The sequence below is a fragment of the Phlebotomus papatasi genome, chromosome 2 (genome assembly GCF_024763615.1).
Source record: "Phlebotomus papatasi isolate M1 chromosome 2, Ppap_2.1, whole genome shotgun sequence".
Classification (NCBI taxonomy): domain Eukaryota; kingdom Metazoa; phylum Arthropoda; class Insecta; order Diptera; family Psychodidae; genus Phlebotomus; species Phlebotomus papatasi.
The window spans coordinates 1,613,944-1,634,199 of NC_077223.1; the positions used below are offsets into that span (position 1 = coordinate 1,613,944).

Genomic DNA, 20,256 nt, shown 5'->3' on the forward strand with positions numbered 1-20,256 from the left:
CAGCTTGAAACGTCTCGCGGTATTCACTCGCACTTTACTTTCCTGTCAACAGTTCATCGAGAAACCCGTAAAAGTACGACAAAATTAAATTGTAAAATCGGTGTAATGCCGATAAAATTTTCTCGATGAAGATCGATGAGTTGATGGGTTGTCTGGCAGCTGAGCAATTCCGTAATTCTGTATTTACGTAATTCCAATACTTGCCGCTACGAGTGCAAAACCGCCTTTTCTTTGGGAACTTCGTAAAAGTAAGGATGATAGACAGAATAATTTAGGCTATAATTCACACTCAATTCATGCTATAATTCACGAAGAAGATGAAAACTTCTTCTTCGCTTCAAGTTTTTAGGCTGGACCTTCTATTAACTCACACAGCCATTGCTAGGACTGGTTAGACGGAAATTATACGAATTAGAAAACGGGTACAGTGGGTACAGTATTCCAGTAGATTTGGGATTCGTCTGTAATTACTCCAGTGGAATCTTTACTGGACAGATTAGGCATGTCCTACTGTTCCTCACGCAGACGTTCTCTTTACTAGGCAGACAAGATGATCGGTTGATGGGCTACCTTCGTGAGTACAGCGCCATCTATAATGGAACATGGAAAATTCAAATCAAATTTTGTTTTAACGAGTGTTCTCTTAACAGAAATTCAAGGAAATTATAATTTTTTTTTTAATTATTTTTACGTTATTATTTAATATTTTTTTCGAACTTTGCATTTGCTTTAATGCAAAAAAAATTTCCCTGTTGGATTTTTTTCGTTTAGTTAATTTTCAAGACATTTAAACACAAAAAATCAATAAGAACAGCATCTGTTTCTTGAATTTTATTTGAAAAACTTATCTCAACAAAATTTATCATTCAACTCTCTATTTTAGGAACTTATTGTGCTTCTTCGGCTTCCTCCTTTCAAATATTTTCAAAATGTACAAATATTTTCTGTTAAAAAAATAAATTCTAGGAAAAGTGGAGCGATATGTTGACTCTTGTTAAAACTGTTTATTCTCAATTGAATAAATTTTTAAAAGTTATCTCAAAGACTTTTTTGCAATATGTGGCACACTGAGAATTATTATTAGTGGAAATGTATTTTTTCCATGCATAGAAAAACCCGTAGAATTCTTTTATTTTAGAGTCTGCGTTCTAAGAAATTGTCTTTGGATGATAGGCAAATAAATGTGGTTCACTTTTGTATTTCCGCAATTGGGTCGAATTGATTTGATTAATATTACTGAGGCTAATACTGGTGTTCTCCTTCTGCTCCTGCTCCATCTTCAGGTGGTGGCTGTTGGTCTTTGGGCAGTTTTCTGGTTGTTTGGGTGCCTTAGGATTATGATGGCAAATCTCTGGAACGAGCAGCTCATCGCTCTTGCAGCAGGATTTATCGATGCAGGAATTATCTCGGCAGCCCATCAGGCAGCTTGTTACTGAGACCGATCTCCTGTCCACGGATTCACTCCTGGACTTTTCCTTAAATTCCGGCTGAACGGTGACAATTGTAATGCCCTGATCACGGAAGAAGTTCAGTACATCTTCCATGATTCGGGCATAAGTCTTGGGATCCTGGAAGATTACATGAGCCGTACAGACGTACTTGCTTCGAGTCAATTGCCAAATATGCAGATCATGGACATTGTCGATCTCCGGAAATGTGGTCAGGAGGGTATTCTTGAAGTTCTCAATGTCAATTGATCCAGGAATTGTCTGGAGCAGTATCAATCCAGATTCTTTCACTGAAAAAGAAATTTTTGAAGCTTTCCTATTGCAGCAGCATTTAATAAATTTACAAAGTAAATAAATATCAATTTAATCAGTTCACAAAGCCCCTCAGACCGATGTTCAATTTCACCTTCAAGCCTCAAATAGAATTCAAATAATTCAGGGCGAAAGCATTAATTGGCCAGAGTCACATCTTACTGGATTATAAATGTAATTATTATTTGCATCACAACATTCCTTATTGGCGATGTTATTGCTAATAAAATTATGGCAAGTCTTGGCATTTCAATACCGCGGACTCGGGCATGATGAGAGATCAAATTGCAATTTCAATATTTTTTTTTATTTAAGAGTGTAAATTACTCGTGACTAGCTCGTTTAATTAAATTGATAATACCAAAAATATTCATGGGAACTTATCGCTGCAGTAAATCATAAAACTTTGTGATAGTTTGAGGCTTTTGAGGTTTTCCTACTCGCAAATGACCAACATTTTCCTTTTGGTCACTTTGAATTTTCTTATCGCTCATTATTTGATAAACATTGTATTGTGAATTAGTTTATGTATCGCATGAATGGCAGATAATGTTAAATATTTTGAAACTGCATTCCCTATCACTGAATTTAATCAAAAACCGATTAATAAATTTGTTAGTCATATGAAGTTTCTCATCGCAGATATTGCTTTCGAGCTAAATAACGCTCGAAGATCGATCTCAAACTATTAAAGAAGCCATTATCTTAACAGATAATGAGGTTATATAATAAAAGTGAGGTTATGTTTAAACTAACCTAGCAACAAATTCCCAGCGAACACAGTTAGCTGAAAAAAGCAGCGTTTTCAGCATATTTTTGCTGAGGGGATCAGCAAAAATATGTTGACTAGCCAGCAGTTCTCGAACACAAACTGTTAACCAAATATATGGTAATGGCACTGCTTTGCGAGTGTCGTTTTAAGATTACAGTAGACTCTCACTCAATCGTCTCTTTTCCAATTGGGCGTAAAATTTTGTTGACAATTTTCACGTTTAATTATGAAGCAAATTTGCTCAAATTCGCTGTAGTTCTTCCTATTTTATCGTGATTCTTTATAATTGAGCGCTTTGGTGGAATTTACAAAGGCTTTGATGCCCAAATCTATCGATAAACCGGATGACATTTTGCCCCAAATGCCGAATTGAGAGAGAGTCTACTGTAGCAGAATTCAGCTGAAAACATACGTTTTCAGCTGAATTGAAATCGGTTAGCATATCGTGCTCACTGGGTTGTGCATACACGGAGTTCCGCTTTGAAAGAAATTTTCTACACCGAAAAACAGCCCGCGAATTCACTCCTGTGACACAGAAAAACTGCATACCCACAGGAGGTATATTTTGTAATAAGTTACTGAAACGCTGTGATGTATGCAAAACACTTTTTGGCGCCAATTTTTCAGGATATTTTCAGCGCAAAATTTGCACATATTTAGGGGCAATTCAATTTTTTTTAATAAGTAAGCTCCCAATACAGTAGAGTCTCGCTATAGGCCATCGCTCTGTAGTCCACAACTTATCGACCGTTGATTTCAAATCACTGAGGTTATGTTTTTTAGTACGCGACATGCAATGTTATCATAATTATTTTAATATTTTTGGCAAACTTTATTGAGTAGTTGTGATAATTGTGATCCATAATGAAGAGAGCGAGGACAAGTACCACAATCGCAAAGAAAGTGGAAGCCGTCGAGCAATTTCAATACTAAAAGTCGTTGATAATTTTAAAAAATGATATGGACTATAGTGCGACCCAAGTGTCAAATCTGGAACCAAATATGGACTATAGCGAGACTCTACTGTAGTAGGCAATTCATATCAAATTCTTTCAATACGTTTTCACTCAAGCCGGAACTCTCTGTATCATCAACAACGTAGAAAAACGAATATAATATGTCAACTTCGCGGGATAAAAATATGAATTCTCTAAAGGCATCTACACACTGAAAGTAATTTTCATTAAAAATTGCATTTTTGACATAATATTGACGTTTCTATGTACAGCGTTGCAGAAATTTTTCTTAAACAAAAACCATTTTTTTTTTAATGAAAATTCATCTGAATATGCAGAGGCTTTGATTTTTGAAAAGGATTCACACCTAACCTAATTGCATTAAAATCCTCTACTGAAAACAATTTTCGTAAAAAAAAATACTGTTTTGAAGAAAATTTCCTATATTCATTAAGGTGACAAGATGGAAACGTCATAATTTTGCCAAAACTGCAATCTCGAGGAAAATTCTTGCGAAAATTGCTCCTAATGTGGTAATGTCTTAAGACATAACCTCAGACAATTTTTAAAGGTTAGAATTTTCCAAATTTCTGAGTTTCATTAAGGATTTAATGCAATTTTGAAGTGAAAACTATGTTAAACAACGTTCAATTTTCCTAAATCTACAATATTAACTTAAAAAAAAAATGTGGAGCCTGTGTTTTTATTATATCGCTTTCTTTTTGGGTTATGTGTAGCATATCTTCACGTCGGAATAAAAAGAAAACTAGGTTAGAATTTAATAAATAATCAAAAAATCTGTAATTAAAATATTTTTTGTTAGTTCTCTTTATAATGGTTTAATGACTAATTAATTTTCCATTAAAAAGCGAGTTTACAATCTGAGGTTATATTTCACATAACCTTAAAAAATATCTAAATTTCAAATTAAATAGATCATGCAAATATTCTTTTATTAACATGTTTTTAAATATTTAATCTTCAAGAGACATCAAATTCTAACCCTTCAGCTTTTATTCTATTGACAAAATCACGGAGTAACAATCAATATTAAAAAAAAAACATTTTAACGCGCCTGGTTCTTTTATTTGACAAATAGGTTATAGAATTCAAGGTTATGTGTAATTTAATAAAGAGATTTAGTTTCCGTTCTCTTAATTTGTTAGGTCAAAAAAGTTCTGAAACTTAGCAATATGTCACGATAGTAAAGAATAAAAATTAAAAAATTTGTTTGTAAATTTCTATATTATTCGAATCTTTCGAAAATTTTTCTTTTAAACGGATACCTTTTCGTACGATAAGAGGCTTAATATTTTGAGTAGGTCTCTTTCATAACCTCCAATTGATATGACGTTTCAGTATTTCAAAATCATTCGTTCATGAATGTTATAATTTCAAGATTTTAAAGAACATTTAAAAATCGTTTTAGTGAATTTTCATATAGAAAACTTTGTAATTGAAATTTATTGTTGAATTCTGTCTCACACTGTTTATTTTTCCATTAAATTATTTTGAAAAGTTTTAGGTTATATTGAACCTAACCACAAACTTTGTCGTAGTGATTATGAAAAATATATCGAAATTCCTCTTGTTTTATCTTCATTTTGGGAAGCATGGCTTTACCAAATGGAAAACTTGAAAAAAAAAACTTTTTAGCTGAGATTTTGAAGAGTAACATTGATCTATTTAAAATAAAATAGTAGCAAATTTCTAGCAAACGAATAGCAACAAATTTCTTAAGTTCTTTAAACTACTCAATACCCTCTAATAAACTGTTTTCAATCAATTAATCGCTAAAAGTTTAATTAGGGATGAATATATCGTACTATAGATTTTTTCTTTTGTTTGATAAACAGGTTATCGATCTGCCTTTCTAAGATAACATTACAATAACCCCAAAAAATAAAATTTTAGTTCAGTCACGTCAGAAAAGAAAACTATTTGACAATCTATGGAAATTTCTAATATTCCTAATTAAAAAACTTAGAAATGATTACCAGACCAGAGTAATGTGAAAGGTTCCTGGGATTTGTTTTAAATTAAGAAATAAAATCTATATTTTTTCTTTCTAGTAAATAATTTCGTATAACTATTTATATTAAACTTAAAAATATGCTATTGTGAGAGAACCTTCTTTTTCGAGGTTATTTCATACATAACCTCATATTTTACAATCCAAAAAACTCTTTCAAAACCTCAAATTCAAAGATATTTTTTCTTTTATTTCTTTCTAAATTAAAGCCTTCAACCTCTTATGCAAATATAAATGAAAAATATACGTTCAAATCTGAAAATCAAAGGATTATTTTTTTATTGTACGTTCATTTAATGAATTAAGATGGATATTACAAACACGATAATGCTAAGGGTTTAAGATCTTTAAGTTGCAAAACCACAATCCTAATATTGCCATAAGTTTTTTTGGAAAATATTTTGTATTTTAATCAGTAAAATAGTATCAATCAATAAATAACTACTTTTTTCATGAAAGTATGGATTTGTCCATGTCGATCCGATCGGTCCCAATCCTAAGCTTGAGATAAGGAAGTCAAAATCTACGATATTTTTTGTAGAACCTCGATTAATTCCTGAGCTAAGATATTTCTGATCGGAAATTCAATATATTGGCTTGATAATAATATTCTGTGGTTCCAAAAGATTTAATGGGAACGCGAACCTGGCGCACTTGCATCATAGAGCAAACGTTATACCGTTTAAATTATGGCAAAAAACAAACGAGCAGTAAAAAAATTCCAAATAGACAGTAAAAAATTAAAAATGAGCAGTAACATATCTAATTATGGTCAGTAAAAAAATAAATCTTTACAAAAATAGGCCTAATTTATATATTTAACATTTAAAATAGTTCCATATAGAGTGAAAAGCTTATTATTTTCCTTTTGCCAAAATTTGGACGATAATATCACTGTTTCAAATTTTTTTGTTACTGATCAATTTTAACTTTTTACTGCTCATTTATTCAATGCCTTAAATTATTGCATGGAGCGGCAGGAACCAATAACAGATACCACTTAAAAAAATACTTTCATTATGTTAAAAATAGTTACTTACTGTAAGGATAGCTTAAAACCAGAAGGACAATGCAGGAGAGAATTGAGATCACAGGATCGATGTACTTGGTAACTTCTTCATCATTGGCGAAAAAGATGATGATGGAGCAACCGATCACAAAGACGCAGCTGCAGATATCTCGGGAGATTTCCATGTAACTTTGTCGATTAGAGCTATCCTGTTGGATCACATTAACTTGGTATTTCTTGGTCCGGGACAGACGTCTTTCGCCCTTCTGGACAGACTTTTCTGACACAACGCGATCAAGTACAACATTCCCGCTCGAAGTGATGTGCAAGAAACTGCCCTGGTGGAACGTGTAGCCACCGATCAGAAGGTAACAGACGCCATTGAGGATGAGTCCCGTGGCTCCAACAATCAGAACTGGGATAGGATGATGCATTGTGTCGGCGTAGTCGATGTGAATGAGAGTCTGGAGAGCTTCAACCAACAGGGAGAAGCACAGAGATGCCAGGAAGATGCAGACGATCATCATGGTTAGCAGATCAATTCTCGTCCATCCGAAGGTATTCCTTAGCATTCCACTCTGCTCATCACTGGTCTGCAGTCTCTGTTCACTCACGCTTGAGTGCAGTTCAATTCCTCCCTCATGGTCCTTCGTGTCAGCTGATCCCTTTGGTTGAGATGCAGCATTTGAACCAGACGCCTTTTTGCTGTACTGAAAAAGAAGCCGACAACAGCAACTAATTAAACACGGCATTCCACAGGAATATCTTTAGCAATTCGGAATTGATCACGCTTGAATTAATTCACGTGAGGAACATGCTTGCGATTAGTAATGTCTTTTATTCATGCACATAAATTGCATCTATTAAATAACCACATTTTGTTAGTCAAGTAATTCTTATTATGAAATAGGAACAAAATAATATCAAAATATAAATAAATGTGTTCACAGACAACCAGCTTGAACTTTGTATTCAAATAATGCGATATGAATATCATTAACACAATTCTCTTACAGCTGATGCATGAGGGATCAATTGAAAAATACCTCTCTGTTCATATTATATGGGCCTTATTCCATTAAACGTTTCTATTTGATCTGATTTAGGCATAATTAATTAACTAAAGCCTAGAGTTGTAGGGGAAGGGCTTTCAGAGTTCGTACACGCTCAGACTTCGAACACTTTTTCCCATATTCCTTTAATGAATTTGACCTATTTTTCAAGAAATGAATGACTAAGAATGGGTATAAAAATATGCCATAGATAAATCAAATTAATTAAAGAATTATGGTAAAAATATGAAATGTTCGAAACCTAAAATTCTTCCCCTAATCTACCCTTAGAACGCCTTCAGACTAGCCTAGTTCCAGAAGGTCTCAAAATCTTGAAGAACAACCAATTAATTTGGTTTCTAAGAATCCAATAAATTATTTGGGTTTTATAAGACAATTCTAAGTCAAAATTTTATGATAAATATTGATTGATAAGAGATTAGTATTATTTTACGAAGAAATTCTTATTTCATTCTAAATATTTAAAATAAATAATTAATTATTTGAAGTACCAAAAAATCGATAATGCATACGCATCATTCCAGAGGAAAATAATTTCTGATCTTTTTAATATAAATAATATTAAAAACGGACAAAATTATGATAGTTAGCTGAGATTCTTTACAATCTCAGCTTTTGTGGTCACAGGTGAAATGCGACCTCGTCAGATCGGGCCCAAATTTTGGATGTACACGTTTTGACACTCATAGATCACGAATATCATATGCGCCTTCTGGAGAGGGAACGGAAAGAGATATCGACAAGCGGTTTTCGGCAAAGGTTAAAATGTCGATGGGTGCCTAGAAGTACATGATGTGAGATTTACCCTCCACACCTTCCTGCCGCTATTTTGTAACATCCATAAATTTTGTTTTCTTAATAATTCAGCCCATATGGCATCGATCGGGCTCAAATATTAGTATGTTATAGCTGGGCCTAAGAGCTTTCGATCAGTACCAAACTTAAGCCCCCGAACCCCCCTCACCCGAGCTATAAAGCGTTAAAAATTTGATTTTCAAATGGTCATATCTCCGATTCTAATTACAGTAGAGTCTCGCTATAGGCCATCGCTCTATAGTCCACAATTTATCGACCGTTGATTTCAAAACACTAATTTTAAGTTAGGTTATGTTTTTTAGTATGCGACATGCATAATTATTTTAATATTTTTGGCAAACTTTATTAAGTAGTTGTGATAATTGTGATCCACAATGAAGAGAGCAAGGACAAGTACCACAATCGCAAAGAAAGTGGAAGCCGTCGAGCAATTTCAATACTAAAAATCATTGATAATTTTAAAAAATTACATGGACTAGTGCGACCCAAGTGTCAAATTTGAAACCAAATATGGACTATAGCGAGACTCTACTGTATCGGAATTAGAAAAATTTTGGTTTTTTGAAAAGCTCTCGTGGAGTACTAAAACTCTTTTGACACGCTAACTTCACCCTATATAATCGAAGGTCCGACTAATCTAAAAATCGATTTTCGATTAATCGATCTCGAATACAGTGCTCGCTCTCTAATCCGGATTGGCGTAATCCGGAAGAGTTATCGACGGTTACATTTAAAATAATTTTGAGGTCATGGATGCATGTGTGTTCAGCAATGAAAATGAATTATCCAGTGAGGTTTTTTGTTTAATAAATGAAGTATAATAACATAGAATTCTCTAATTATGTATTATTAATCTTCTTAAAAAGTTTTATACAAATTCTACGAAAAAATGTTGTATTATATTTTCGACACGTTGAAAAAATTCAAAAAATTCATCAGGATAACGAAACGGACATCTGTCATATAGTCTCCCAATCAGCCGAATAACGAAGCGGGCACTGTATTTCGAAAACTAGACGATGCTTTTTCTTGAAATTTTAGTATGTTATAGCCGAGGTCGAGACCTTTCCAACGGTTTGTCGCACTCCTCCCTCGATGTTTTCTGATCCGAGCTATAACCAAAAAATGTTCTGACCGGACTGCTTTTTTGGTGTTTCTGAAGTGATTTCGATGAATTTTTAATATATATTTTATCTGAGATCGAGATCTTAATAACTATGTGTTCCATCCGTCTCTACCCCGACCCTTACTATATCCAAATGGACCGGACTCTATCTTTAATGTTTATTAACCGATTTCAATGAACTTTTCTTTCTTTTTTCGCTTTGCCCACTCAGGCTATTTAAAATAGAAAATGACCAGTGATGAGCCCAGTGATCCAAACCCAAACCGGTGACTCAAAAATTGTTTTTTTTTTCTACGGCCATCTAAAAAAGCCATGCTTTATTCTAAAATGTCAGAAAAAGTGTTTTTTCTGGCTTTCAATTTTTGACCTTCCTGGTCCTTAAAGGGTTAAAAATCGCCCAAAAACCTGAAGGAAAATTTTTCATGTGAAGTGTGTTTTGCTTATTTAAACAAACAAAAAGAACTAATAAAACATGTGTGTTTTTTCTATCATCACTAAAGATAGAATACTGTGACGTTTCCGATCTTTTTGTTACAATTTAATTTGTCTGAGAACTCCCGTCAATATATTTTATTATGTCAAACCCGAAAAAAAATATGTTCTCAAATATTTATTGAGGGTGACATTGAACCTAATTCCGGTACTGTTTGTCTAACAAAATAAATTCATTGCACTATCATTGAGGCTCTTTACATAATAAGTAGCGTTTGTTTATGCGCTATGTGATTCGAATAAATTCACAAATCATCATTGCAATTAGTCAAACGCATTTAAAATTTCAAAACCTAATAAGAAATCCTAACACCACAAAAAGGTATGTTTGAGCATGAAGATTGAGAGTGACAGGGCACAAAAAAAAGTAGATAAAACACTTAAAAACACGTAATTATGCGTTCATTCGCTTTTGGAATAGTAAGGTGAGCTTTTCTCTGTATATCTCTCATTTTCACTGACTTGGTTGTAAATTACACGTGAAGTGTGCAAATGAAAAGTCAACTTCGGTTTTACATTTTTAGAGACAATCGTATGATTTATTTGAATCATTTACAAATTGGGCCAACAATGAAAAGATAAGATGCTACCGGATTGCGATATTTATTCTGCAAAAGAACAAGTAGGGTAATTTTATAAATTTATTTTTCGAATTTACTATTTTTTGGCCAACGTTCAAGTATTCTGAGATCACCAAAGTATGAGGATAATCGGTAATAAATAAGATCAACTATCGCGTGCAACAAAGTTGAGTTCAAGATTAGATAATGATTCGTAACAATTGGCACTTTTCAGCCATGATACTTTCATAATCACAGCTATTGTAATGCATCGGTTTTATCGGTTTGCTTAATTCATTTAACCAAATCAATGATTGAGTTTGCATTCACAGAATAGATTTTTAGACTTTGTTAAGTTTTACTGTTCACAGGAAACCTTTCTGCTCTCAAGGAATTTTACTTTTCTATGGGAAATATTACTTTTCTCAGAAAACTTTCCTGATCACAAAAAGTTTTGTTTACAGGAATTTTTACTGTTCTCAAGAAATTTTACTGTTTACAGGAAACATTTCTGTTCTTAAGAAATTTTACTGTTCACAAGAACTTTTTCTGTTTGCAAAAAATGAGACTGCTCTCAGAAAATTATACTATTCGCGGGAAATTTTACTGTTGCCAGGAAATTTGACGGTTTTGAAGAAATTTTACTGTTCACGGGAAATTTTACTGTTCACAGGAAACTTTACAATTCTTAAGAAATTTTACTGTTCATAGGAAATTTTACTGTTCACGAGAATTTTTTCTACTTGTTGAAAATTTTACTGCTTGCAGCAAATTTTGCAGTCTACAGGAAGTTTTACTGTTTCAAGGAAATTTTACTGTTCACAGAAAATTTTACTGTTCCCAGGAAATTTTGTTGTATCCATAATATTTTCTTGTTTGAAGGAAATATTATTGTTTGCAGAAAATTTAACTGTTCTCTTAAAGTTTTACTGTTCTCAAGAAATTTTACTGTTTGCAGAAAATTTTACTATTCATAGGAAATTTTGTTTTTCATAGGAAATTTTATAGTTCTCAAGAAATTTTAAGGTTTGCGGGAAACTTTACTGTTCTCAAGAAATTTTATTGTTCGAAGGAAATTTTACAGTTCGCAGGAAGTGTTCTTGTGTCAAAATAAATTTTACTATGCTCAGGATATTTTACTTTTTTTCCCCCTTACCAAGGTCTTAGGCCTTTAGGCCTATTTTGACCAGTATCATGTGTTGAAAATCCTTTAAAAACCAAAAACGTCCTCAAAAATATATACCAAAATCATAAATCTATAAAATTAAAATATCTCCCAAATACTGAGGAAAAACAATAAATATTTATGACGGGAACCTTACACATTAATGGCCGTACTGAGAAAATTTTACTATTTGCAGGAAATTTTACTGTTATAAGGAAATTTAACAGTTTACAGAAAATTTTACTATTCACAGAAAATTGTACTAGCCCCAGGAAATTTTACTGTTTTCAGGAAATCTTGCTGTTTTCAAGAAATTTTACTGTTCACAGAAAGTGTTCTAGTTCAAAAATAAACATTTTCTTGGTACAATAAAATTTCCTAGGAACAGTAGAATTTTCTGTGAACAGTAAAATTTATTTTGGAGTAAGAACACTTCCTGTGAACAGAAAAATTTCATGAGTGCGGTAAAATTTTATGCAAAAAGTTCAATTTTCTGCAAACAGTGAAATTTCTTGCAAACACAGAAATTTCCTGGATACAATAAAATTTCCTGAGAATAGTAAAAATTTCTGTGAACTGTAAAATTTATTTAGGAGCAAGAACACTTGCTGTGAACAGTAAAATTTCCTGAAAGTAGTAAAATTTTATGCAAACTGACATACTTATAGCGAACAGTGAAATTTCTTAAGAATAGTAAAATTTCCTGAGAACAGTAAAATTTCCTGCGAACAATTAAATTTTCTACAAACAGTAAAATTTCTTGCAAACACAGAAATTTACTGGGTACAATAAAATTGATTGGGAACAGTAAAATTGATCCCTTGTTCCTAGTAAATTTTATTCTACCCAGAAAATTTCTGTGTTTGCAAGAAATTTTACTGTTTTGTAAAAAATTTTACTCTTCGCAGGAAATTTTACTGTTCTTGCAAAATATTACTTTTCTCTGGAAATTTTACTGTTCTAAGAAAATTTCACTGTTCTCAAGAAATTTTGCAGTTCTCAGGAAATTCTACTTTTCTCGGGAAATTTTACAGTTCATAGGAAATTTTACTGTTCTCAGGAAATTTTACTGTTCTAAAGAAATTTCACTGTTCTCAAGAAATTTCACTGTTTTCAGGAAATTTTTACTATTCTCAAGAAATATCACTGTTCCCAAAAAAAATACTGTAATAGGCGTAATAGGAGTTAAGCCACATGGCTAAATCTTACATCTGAAACCTTAAATCGCTGATTGATAATCGCAATTCGTAAATCGAGTCCTCGCAAAAGAATCACAGGCCCCATGAGTTAAAACGAACTTACCACAATTTTCGAAATCTAATCAGTAATAAAGGCTCTGCTAATCATTGCCTATAATACTCACCTTAATGGTAATTATGCATCCAGTGAGAGCGATAATGTTGCAGAGCATGTGATAAGAGTTGACTAAAAGTGTGAGAGCATGGGTTATGTGGCTGAAGAAGAGCTGAACGAGTAGATATATGATTGATAGGATGAGCACAACATACAGCTGAACCGGCTCTAGTCGCTGGAAGAAGTCTTTGAGGCCCATGTCTGTGTCAATTGATACCAAAAGAGGAAGTCTGAAATGAGATAGAGTTCACGATCAATTGACTTATTATCTGTGATACTCTTGCGTCTTTCAACAGCTTTCTTAATCCACAATTTACACACTTTTAAAAAAGTTCGTACATTTTTTCCTGGTTTTCATATCAAATAGAAAAAAAAGAGAAACAGAATTTATAATCACTTTACATCTATAAATCACTCTGATACTCTCTTCTCATTCAAATGGTGTATTTTATTGGATCTTATTTGAGTCAAAGTGAACAATATGAAGACTGTCGTCTATTTTTTTCGTGATTCTCCCACACACAACACAAAAACAGTGTAAAAATGTTTCAAATGGGAAGAAGAAGTCCAATAAGATCGTCTTAGAGCTCACACTTGTTTCTCTTTTTAGCCCAGGAACGATATTTATTGGTTTTCCTTTGGTGGAACCACAAAAGTATACCAACTGTTCGGGGCTTACGAAGATTTAAGTTTCTTGACCATTTAGGAATTTGGGAGATAAATCTCTCTCCAAGACAAAATTTATCAGGCATTTTGCACGCATAAGTTTGCAAAACGACTGAGAGCCGCAATGCGATATATCAAACTCCCAATTCTACAGCAATTCTTTAAATGATTATCTGAGGGTTATTTATATCTATAAACGTATAAGTAAATTATTGCAAAAATTATTTGGGATCAAGCCCTTTCGGAAGGTAATATCTCATGTCCAATTTTTTATTTAATAGCAGGGTCGAAGGAACACCTATTAGCACCCTATTTAGTACTATTTTGGATATGAAATATTATCACCTATTCTTATAGGAAATGATAAATTAATGCAAAAACGTACTATTATTTGGATTTTATTAAATAAATTCAATTAATTTTAATATTTTTACAAAATTATCGATAGGTGTTCCTGTCGAACGGGTGTTCCTTCGACCCTAATTGATATAGGTCACTTTTAAAAGAAGTTTCGAAATTTTAAAATTTTATCTTATTTTAGTTTAAATTTTAACCAATTTTTCGAAATATTGATAAACTGATCTCCCAGTAGGTTTAATATTTACTTTGCACCGCCTAGGACAATATTTTTGTCACACCTTTTCAGCAATTGTGAAGAATTAAACTCGGATTTTCAATTTTTAACAATTATTAAAATTATTTATGATTAATATTAACGTCGATAACAGGGAGTTTAATTTAAAAAGAAATTCTCGAGATCGAAAAAAGCCCACGAATTCACTCCAGTGACTCAGAAAAATTGAATACGCACAGGAGAGGTCTTTGGAATAAAGGCCTCTACACATTGTAAATAATTTCGTCAAAAAATGCTTTTTGAAGGAAATTATCTGCAGTGTTGTATGTAAAAACGTCAAAATTTTGTCAAAAATGCAATTTTTGACAAAAATTGCTCCCAATGTGTAGAGGCCTTAATCCGTTTTCACTTAAGTCGGAACTCCATGTAAATTTATAAAAGTTCAGGTAAAATTTTATAAAACGATTTCACTAGGAAAATACTTTAATTGTGTGTTATTAATAACATCGAAAGAGCGTAGTCTATTTTATGGGGGAGGGGGGGGGGGGGTTCTTTGAAGATCCCAAGTTGCTATCCCTAACCATTTGACCTGTAGCTCTAATTGCAGCAAGACGGATCAGACGGACAGACGGCCAAAATCGTATTTTTTTTTCAGAAATCGTACGAAACGTGGAAGCTGGAAATTTTGTGGGATAAAAAGATCGAGGGATTTATAGGGTAATGTGTGGTATTTCGGGACGCTTTTTAGTACTTTCAAGTTTGAAACAGCTTAATGACTTTTCAAATTACTTTTTTTTCTTTGTTGATAAAAATATAATATTTATGTACCTTATTCTATCCAGAATAATGACCAGCGCACAATAACTTTTGTTTGTAAACATGTTTTTAAAATTTCCCATGAGAGTGAGCGAGATGACTAGATCTAGATCTCACTCACTCTCATTTAAATGTCAAAAACATGTTTACTAAACAAAAGTTATTGTGCGTTGGGCATAATACCCAACGCACAATAACTTAAATTTTGTAAACATGTTTTTGACATTTCAATGAGAGTGAGTGAGATCTAGATCTAGTCATCTCGCCCACTCTCATAGAAAATTTAGAAAACATGTTTACAAACAAAAGTTATTGTGCGCTGGGCATAAGACTCTTACCGAAAAATGATTAAAAATGCATCATTTTTTATTCAAAATAGCAAAAATAAATTTCACTGAACCTGATTATTTGCCTTTAAATAGAAGGTCTAAATTTCACTCCTTCATAAAAATTTTGTTTAAATTTCCATTATAATGTGCCTTAAATCGAAAAAAACTCAGCACTGTTTGTGTTGACATCTGCAAAATTGACCACACTGAAGGTTTTGTAAAAATTGGAATGTGACATTGTGTATTGCACACTTTAAATTAAATAAAATTTCAGAAGTTTTGTGTTTGTCTGATACGTAATGAGCTTAAAATTTCATATAGAACTTAAAAAGTGATAAGAAAACAAATATTTATAGGATTTTTTATGTGTCCAAAAATCCCCATATTATGCTCCAAAAAAACACCTTGTCCAGAAATACCACACGTTACCCTATACTGCTCTTTCCGTGGAATTCGAGCAGTAGAACAGAAGGCAAAGCGTCCCAGCTTTGTGGAGTGCTCGAAATCACGAGAAAAGGCTCTGTGTATAATCTTTTCTCTTGGTTTTTGGCTGCATACCGGTTTACTACCGATTAAATTTATTGATAAATTAAAAAAAGAACAATTCTAAAATTTAAAAAAATGGTTAAGAAAATCCCATTTTCGCATATTTCAGCACGAGTAACAAGCATACGGACAATTTAAAAAGTAAATTCGAGAGAAGTATATCATTTACAGGTACTTTACCGATTCATTATTGATGGAGTTCACTGCAGCCGGGTTGGAAATGTCAAGGTCTTTCGAAAAAGTTCACATTTAAGCAAATCGTTTGAAAAATTGGCCCTTCAAAAGGTTTAACTTTGACATTAGGTGTCTAAAAGAACGAAATTTCACCTTGTCTACCTCCAAAAAATTATTAAAAAATATAAGAAATCGTCGAAACGCTTTTCGAAATAAAACAAAAAAAAATTTTTGTTATGGAAATGGAGGGTATGGAGTTAGGAATGCTAAGGTGCTAGAGGGACACGGCGGAGAGTCGCCAGGCAGCAGGCCCGGTCCCTTAAAGGGACGTCGCAGCCACTTAAATAAGTACCTCCGAAACATATTCGAAAATGAAAAAAATCTAGGAACCGTATTTCTAAAGGAACCAAAAAACATGGTTTTGGAGAGGAAGTTGTTTAACAAAGAAATATTTCCTGTTTAGTACTCATCTGTACTAACAGGAAGTATTTTGGTTTTTGACTTCTGATAAATTTCCTTGGAATAATCGTGACTACCGCAAAGTAAGTTCTTTTTTCGAAAAATGTTTTCGAAAATCAAGCCCTTAAGCTTGGATGATTTTTTAAAATTTTTAAACGAAAATTTGAGAAAACATAGTTTAAATGTTGTACCTTTATGCGCATAAGCCTAAGTAGAAGAAAAAATATATTGTTTTTATGACTTTATGGCCCACCTAACCCCTTAAGCTTATACCTATTTAAATCGAATCATATTTAAAAGGTCGATTTAAAGGTGTAAGGTTTAAAGTAAAAATTTATCTCAGTATTGAGGAGTTACAGTAGTCTCTCTCTTAATTGGGCATTTGGGGCAAAATGTCATCCGGTTTATCAATAGATTTGGTCGTCAAAGCCTTTGTAAATTCCACAAAAAGCGCTCAATTATAAAGAATCACGATAAAATAGGGAGAACTACAGCGAATTTGAGCAAATTTGCTTCATAATTAAACGTGAAAATTGTCAACAAAATTTTTCGCCCAATTGAAAAAGAGCCGATTGAGTGAGAGTCTACTGTACTTTATATTTTTATATTTCACGATGTTATTTCTTAAGGTTCCTTGTCGCTATCGGAAATGTTTTCAAATCATACATGTATAGAAATAGATTTTTTAATAATAACTGAGGATTTTACAGCGGTGACGACAAAGAAGACAAATTAAAATGTTTGTGAAATAAAATTTTTCTGCGACTGTTTGGACAAAGAACCAACCAAAAAAAAAATTCTTTATTTTAGTATGGAACGATTTTAAAATATTTGTAAAAAAAAAATATGGATATTTTACGGATCTATAAAATTAAGTTTATAGCACATTAAATACAATCCATTGTAATGATCATCACTCTAAAATGTACTTGAGAATTCATTTTATCAATTCGAGTACTCATTACCGATAAAAGATCATAAAATATTAAAAAAAATCATACGTAAATTTCTTCATTAATGGGATTTTATCATGAAAAAAAAATATATATTTTCATTTTAAAAAAAAATAACAAAACATACATTATAAGAAAGTGTCTAAGATGTAGAACACAGTTAAAACAGAAAAACTATATTTCTTTTAATATACGTCTGCTCAATCAAGCGCAAGTTAAGAGTTACAGGCAAGTTGATATCAAAAATAACTCTTCTATTATGCAATGTAAACCAAATCAACTGAATATACTTCAATTAATAAAACACATAAAACTTTTGTGATTGTGCACCGTTTAGTTTCACAAAAGGTATCCCTCACATCCATGCATAATTGAATGAATTGAGATAATTCATTCAATTAAAATGTACTGAAATCAGTTTGAATAACGATCACCGCAGTCACAAACTTAACCACTTCATTCTTATCCCATCTTCAATGAATTCATTCACAAGTTGGTATCCTTTGTCGTTCATCAGATCACAGACCTTTGATTTTGGCTGATTAATCCACAAGTCAGGCTAATAAAACTTCAATCGCAACTCGAAGAAATGGGAAAGCCGTCTTTTCCCACCAAGTGCTCGAGAAATACTAAATAAATATCGCGGATTTAGAGTGCTTAACGCATGTGCACACCGCAAAGTCTTCTAGTCAACTGAACCCAACGGTGAACGAGGGAAAAATTAATACACTTAACAATGAGAAGATGGATTTTCGTTATCAGCTAACGACCAGCGATATCAGGGTACGTTTTCGTTTCACAGGGTCAAAATCAATAAATTTTCATCCACTTGACTAATTATTCATTCAAAGAGGTATTTTCCTGTTCAATTTTAACTATTTTATTACCTATTGATAGGACATTTTCATCAAATAACTACATATTCTTTTATTAACTATGTAAAAGTAGCGAGAGTGAATTTTTGAACCAAGGCACAGTAAAGTTACAAACCATTGATGTGTTATACTGAAATTTCGTTAGAGCAAGGGGCTTCTAACTAACAATATTAAAAGCGTCCCAATTTTGCGGTATGCTCGAACTCATGAGATAGAGCCCTTCGTGAATTATTTTGTAGCATGGTCATTTAGTGCTTATTGGTCTACTAGCCATTACATTGATTTATAAATCGTAAAGGCATTTCAAAATCAAAAATTAGTAAATATATGATCATTCTAGAATTGCTGACATAAGTTACAAGAATACGCCGGTCAAGCAAAATGGTAAATACGAGAAAGATAAGTCAGTTTCGGATATTTAACTGATTTCAAGATTGTAATGACCGTTTCCTTTTTAATATAAAAATTAAGTAGAGTACGTATTGGTGCTGCAGACGGTAGGGTGTTCAATGCGAGCTTGGGATTGTCAAAACTTCAGTATGTAATGGCTTCCTCCTCGAAATAAACGTGATTAAACGTAGTGAGTCTAAATCATTTCAAAGATCATTTCAAAAAATTCAATTTCAACCAAATTCAACCAAATCGGTTAAAAAGTAGGCCCTCTAGACTGGTTAAACATTGACTTTAAAAAATTCAAGATGGCGGTTTCTTTAAGTCGTAGGTATGTTTGGACGTTAGGACGGAATGTTCGCCTGTACCACCTCCAAAACATATCCAAAAACTGTAGAAAATTGCAGTCTAGATTACAGATGTGTTTTCGGAGAGCAGAACTCCGTCCGGATGCGGCCACAATTTTTGTGGAGTATTCAACTCAAGATCAAAAACTATCTCTTCTCCAGAGCTTTCGACACGCTCCGTGTCTTCCTTAGTAGTCCAGTGTTGTCAGCGGATCTCGATGGCGCAATAGGCAAGACCGTTGGCTCTTGGGCGGATCGATCCCCGACTTGACTCACAGTGTTGTGAGTTCGAGTCCTGCCCGGTGCAAAGATCTGAATGTCTAGAAAAAGACATTTTCACTGTGATATAACGTAATGAAAATGCACCGCCTCTGCCCAAAACTCCGGAAACATGGAAGAAGCATCCACTTTACGAGAAAGGCATTCCTGGGCGATCTACGATCAGCAGATTCTTCCAACACGGGATATACGACAACATGATTAAATTGTAACAGATATATCCCGATACGATTAATAATAAGAGATCTGTGGGTTTCGTTGGGTAGGAGACGTTTTGCATAAGCGGGAAGGTTCCAGGATTTTCACAAAAGATCTTAACAAATGCAACAGACGCTCTTCGATCATTCGAGGACAAATGAAGTTTTGGGGAGAATTCGGGGACAGTTTCTGGGGTTGTCTCCGAATGACCGAAGAGTGTCTGGTGCATTTGTTGAGATCTTTTATGAAAATCCTGAAACCTTCCCGCCAATGCAAAACGTCCCCTACCCGACGAAACCCACACACAGAATTATTTTGACTCTAAATTTAAGAATATATAAGACCCCGAGAACATAAATTGGACGTGAATCCCCGGGTCGTTTAAATTCAGAAGCCCTATGCCAATGAAATAGGCTAGAATTCCTATCTCTTTGACGCTAAGAGATCGGGAGCTTAAGTTCAACATTAGCTGAAAAATGAAAAATGTATTGAGATTTGCAAATTACAATTAAAACTAAATTATCAAGGATTTAGAA

The 20,256-nt window shown here is 33.1% G+C and overlaps 1 protein-coding gene across 1 annotated transcript; it reads right to left on the bottom strand.

Moving 5' to 3' along the window:
- Positions 1-816: 816 nt before the first annotated feature.
- On the bottom strand, positions 817-18,335 carry LOC129802094 (proton-coupled zinc antiporter SLC30A1). Its single transcript, XM_055847663.1, has 4 exons — positions 18,158-18,335; positions 13,125-13,344; positions 6,561-7,239; positions 817-1,738 (listed from the first exon to the last, which is right to left on the bottom strand). Exons 2-4 carry the CDS (start codon positions 13,311-13,313, stop codon positions 1,149-1,151), a joined length of 1,458 nt encoding a protein of 485 aa, XP_055703638.1. The 5' UTR covers positions 13,314-13,344; positions 18,158-18,335; the 3' UTR covers positions 817-1,148.
- Positions 18,336-20,256: the final 1,921 nt, after the last annotated feature.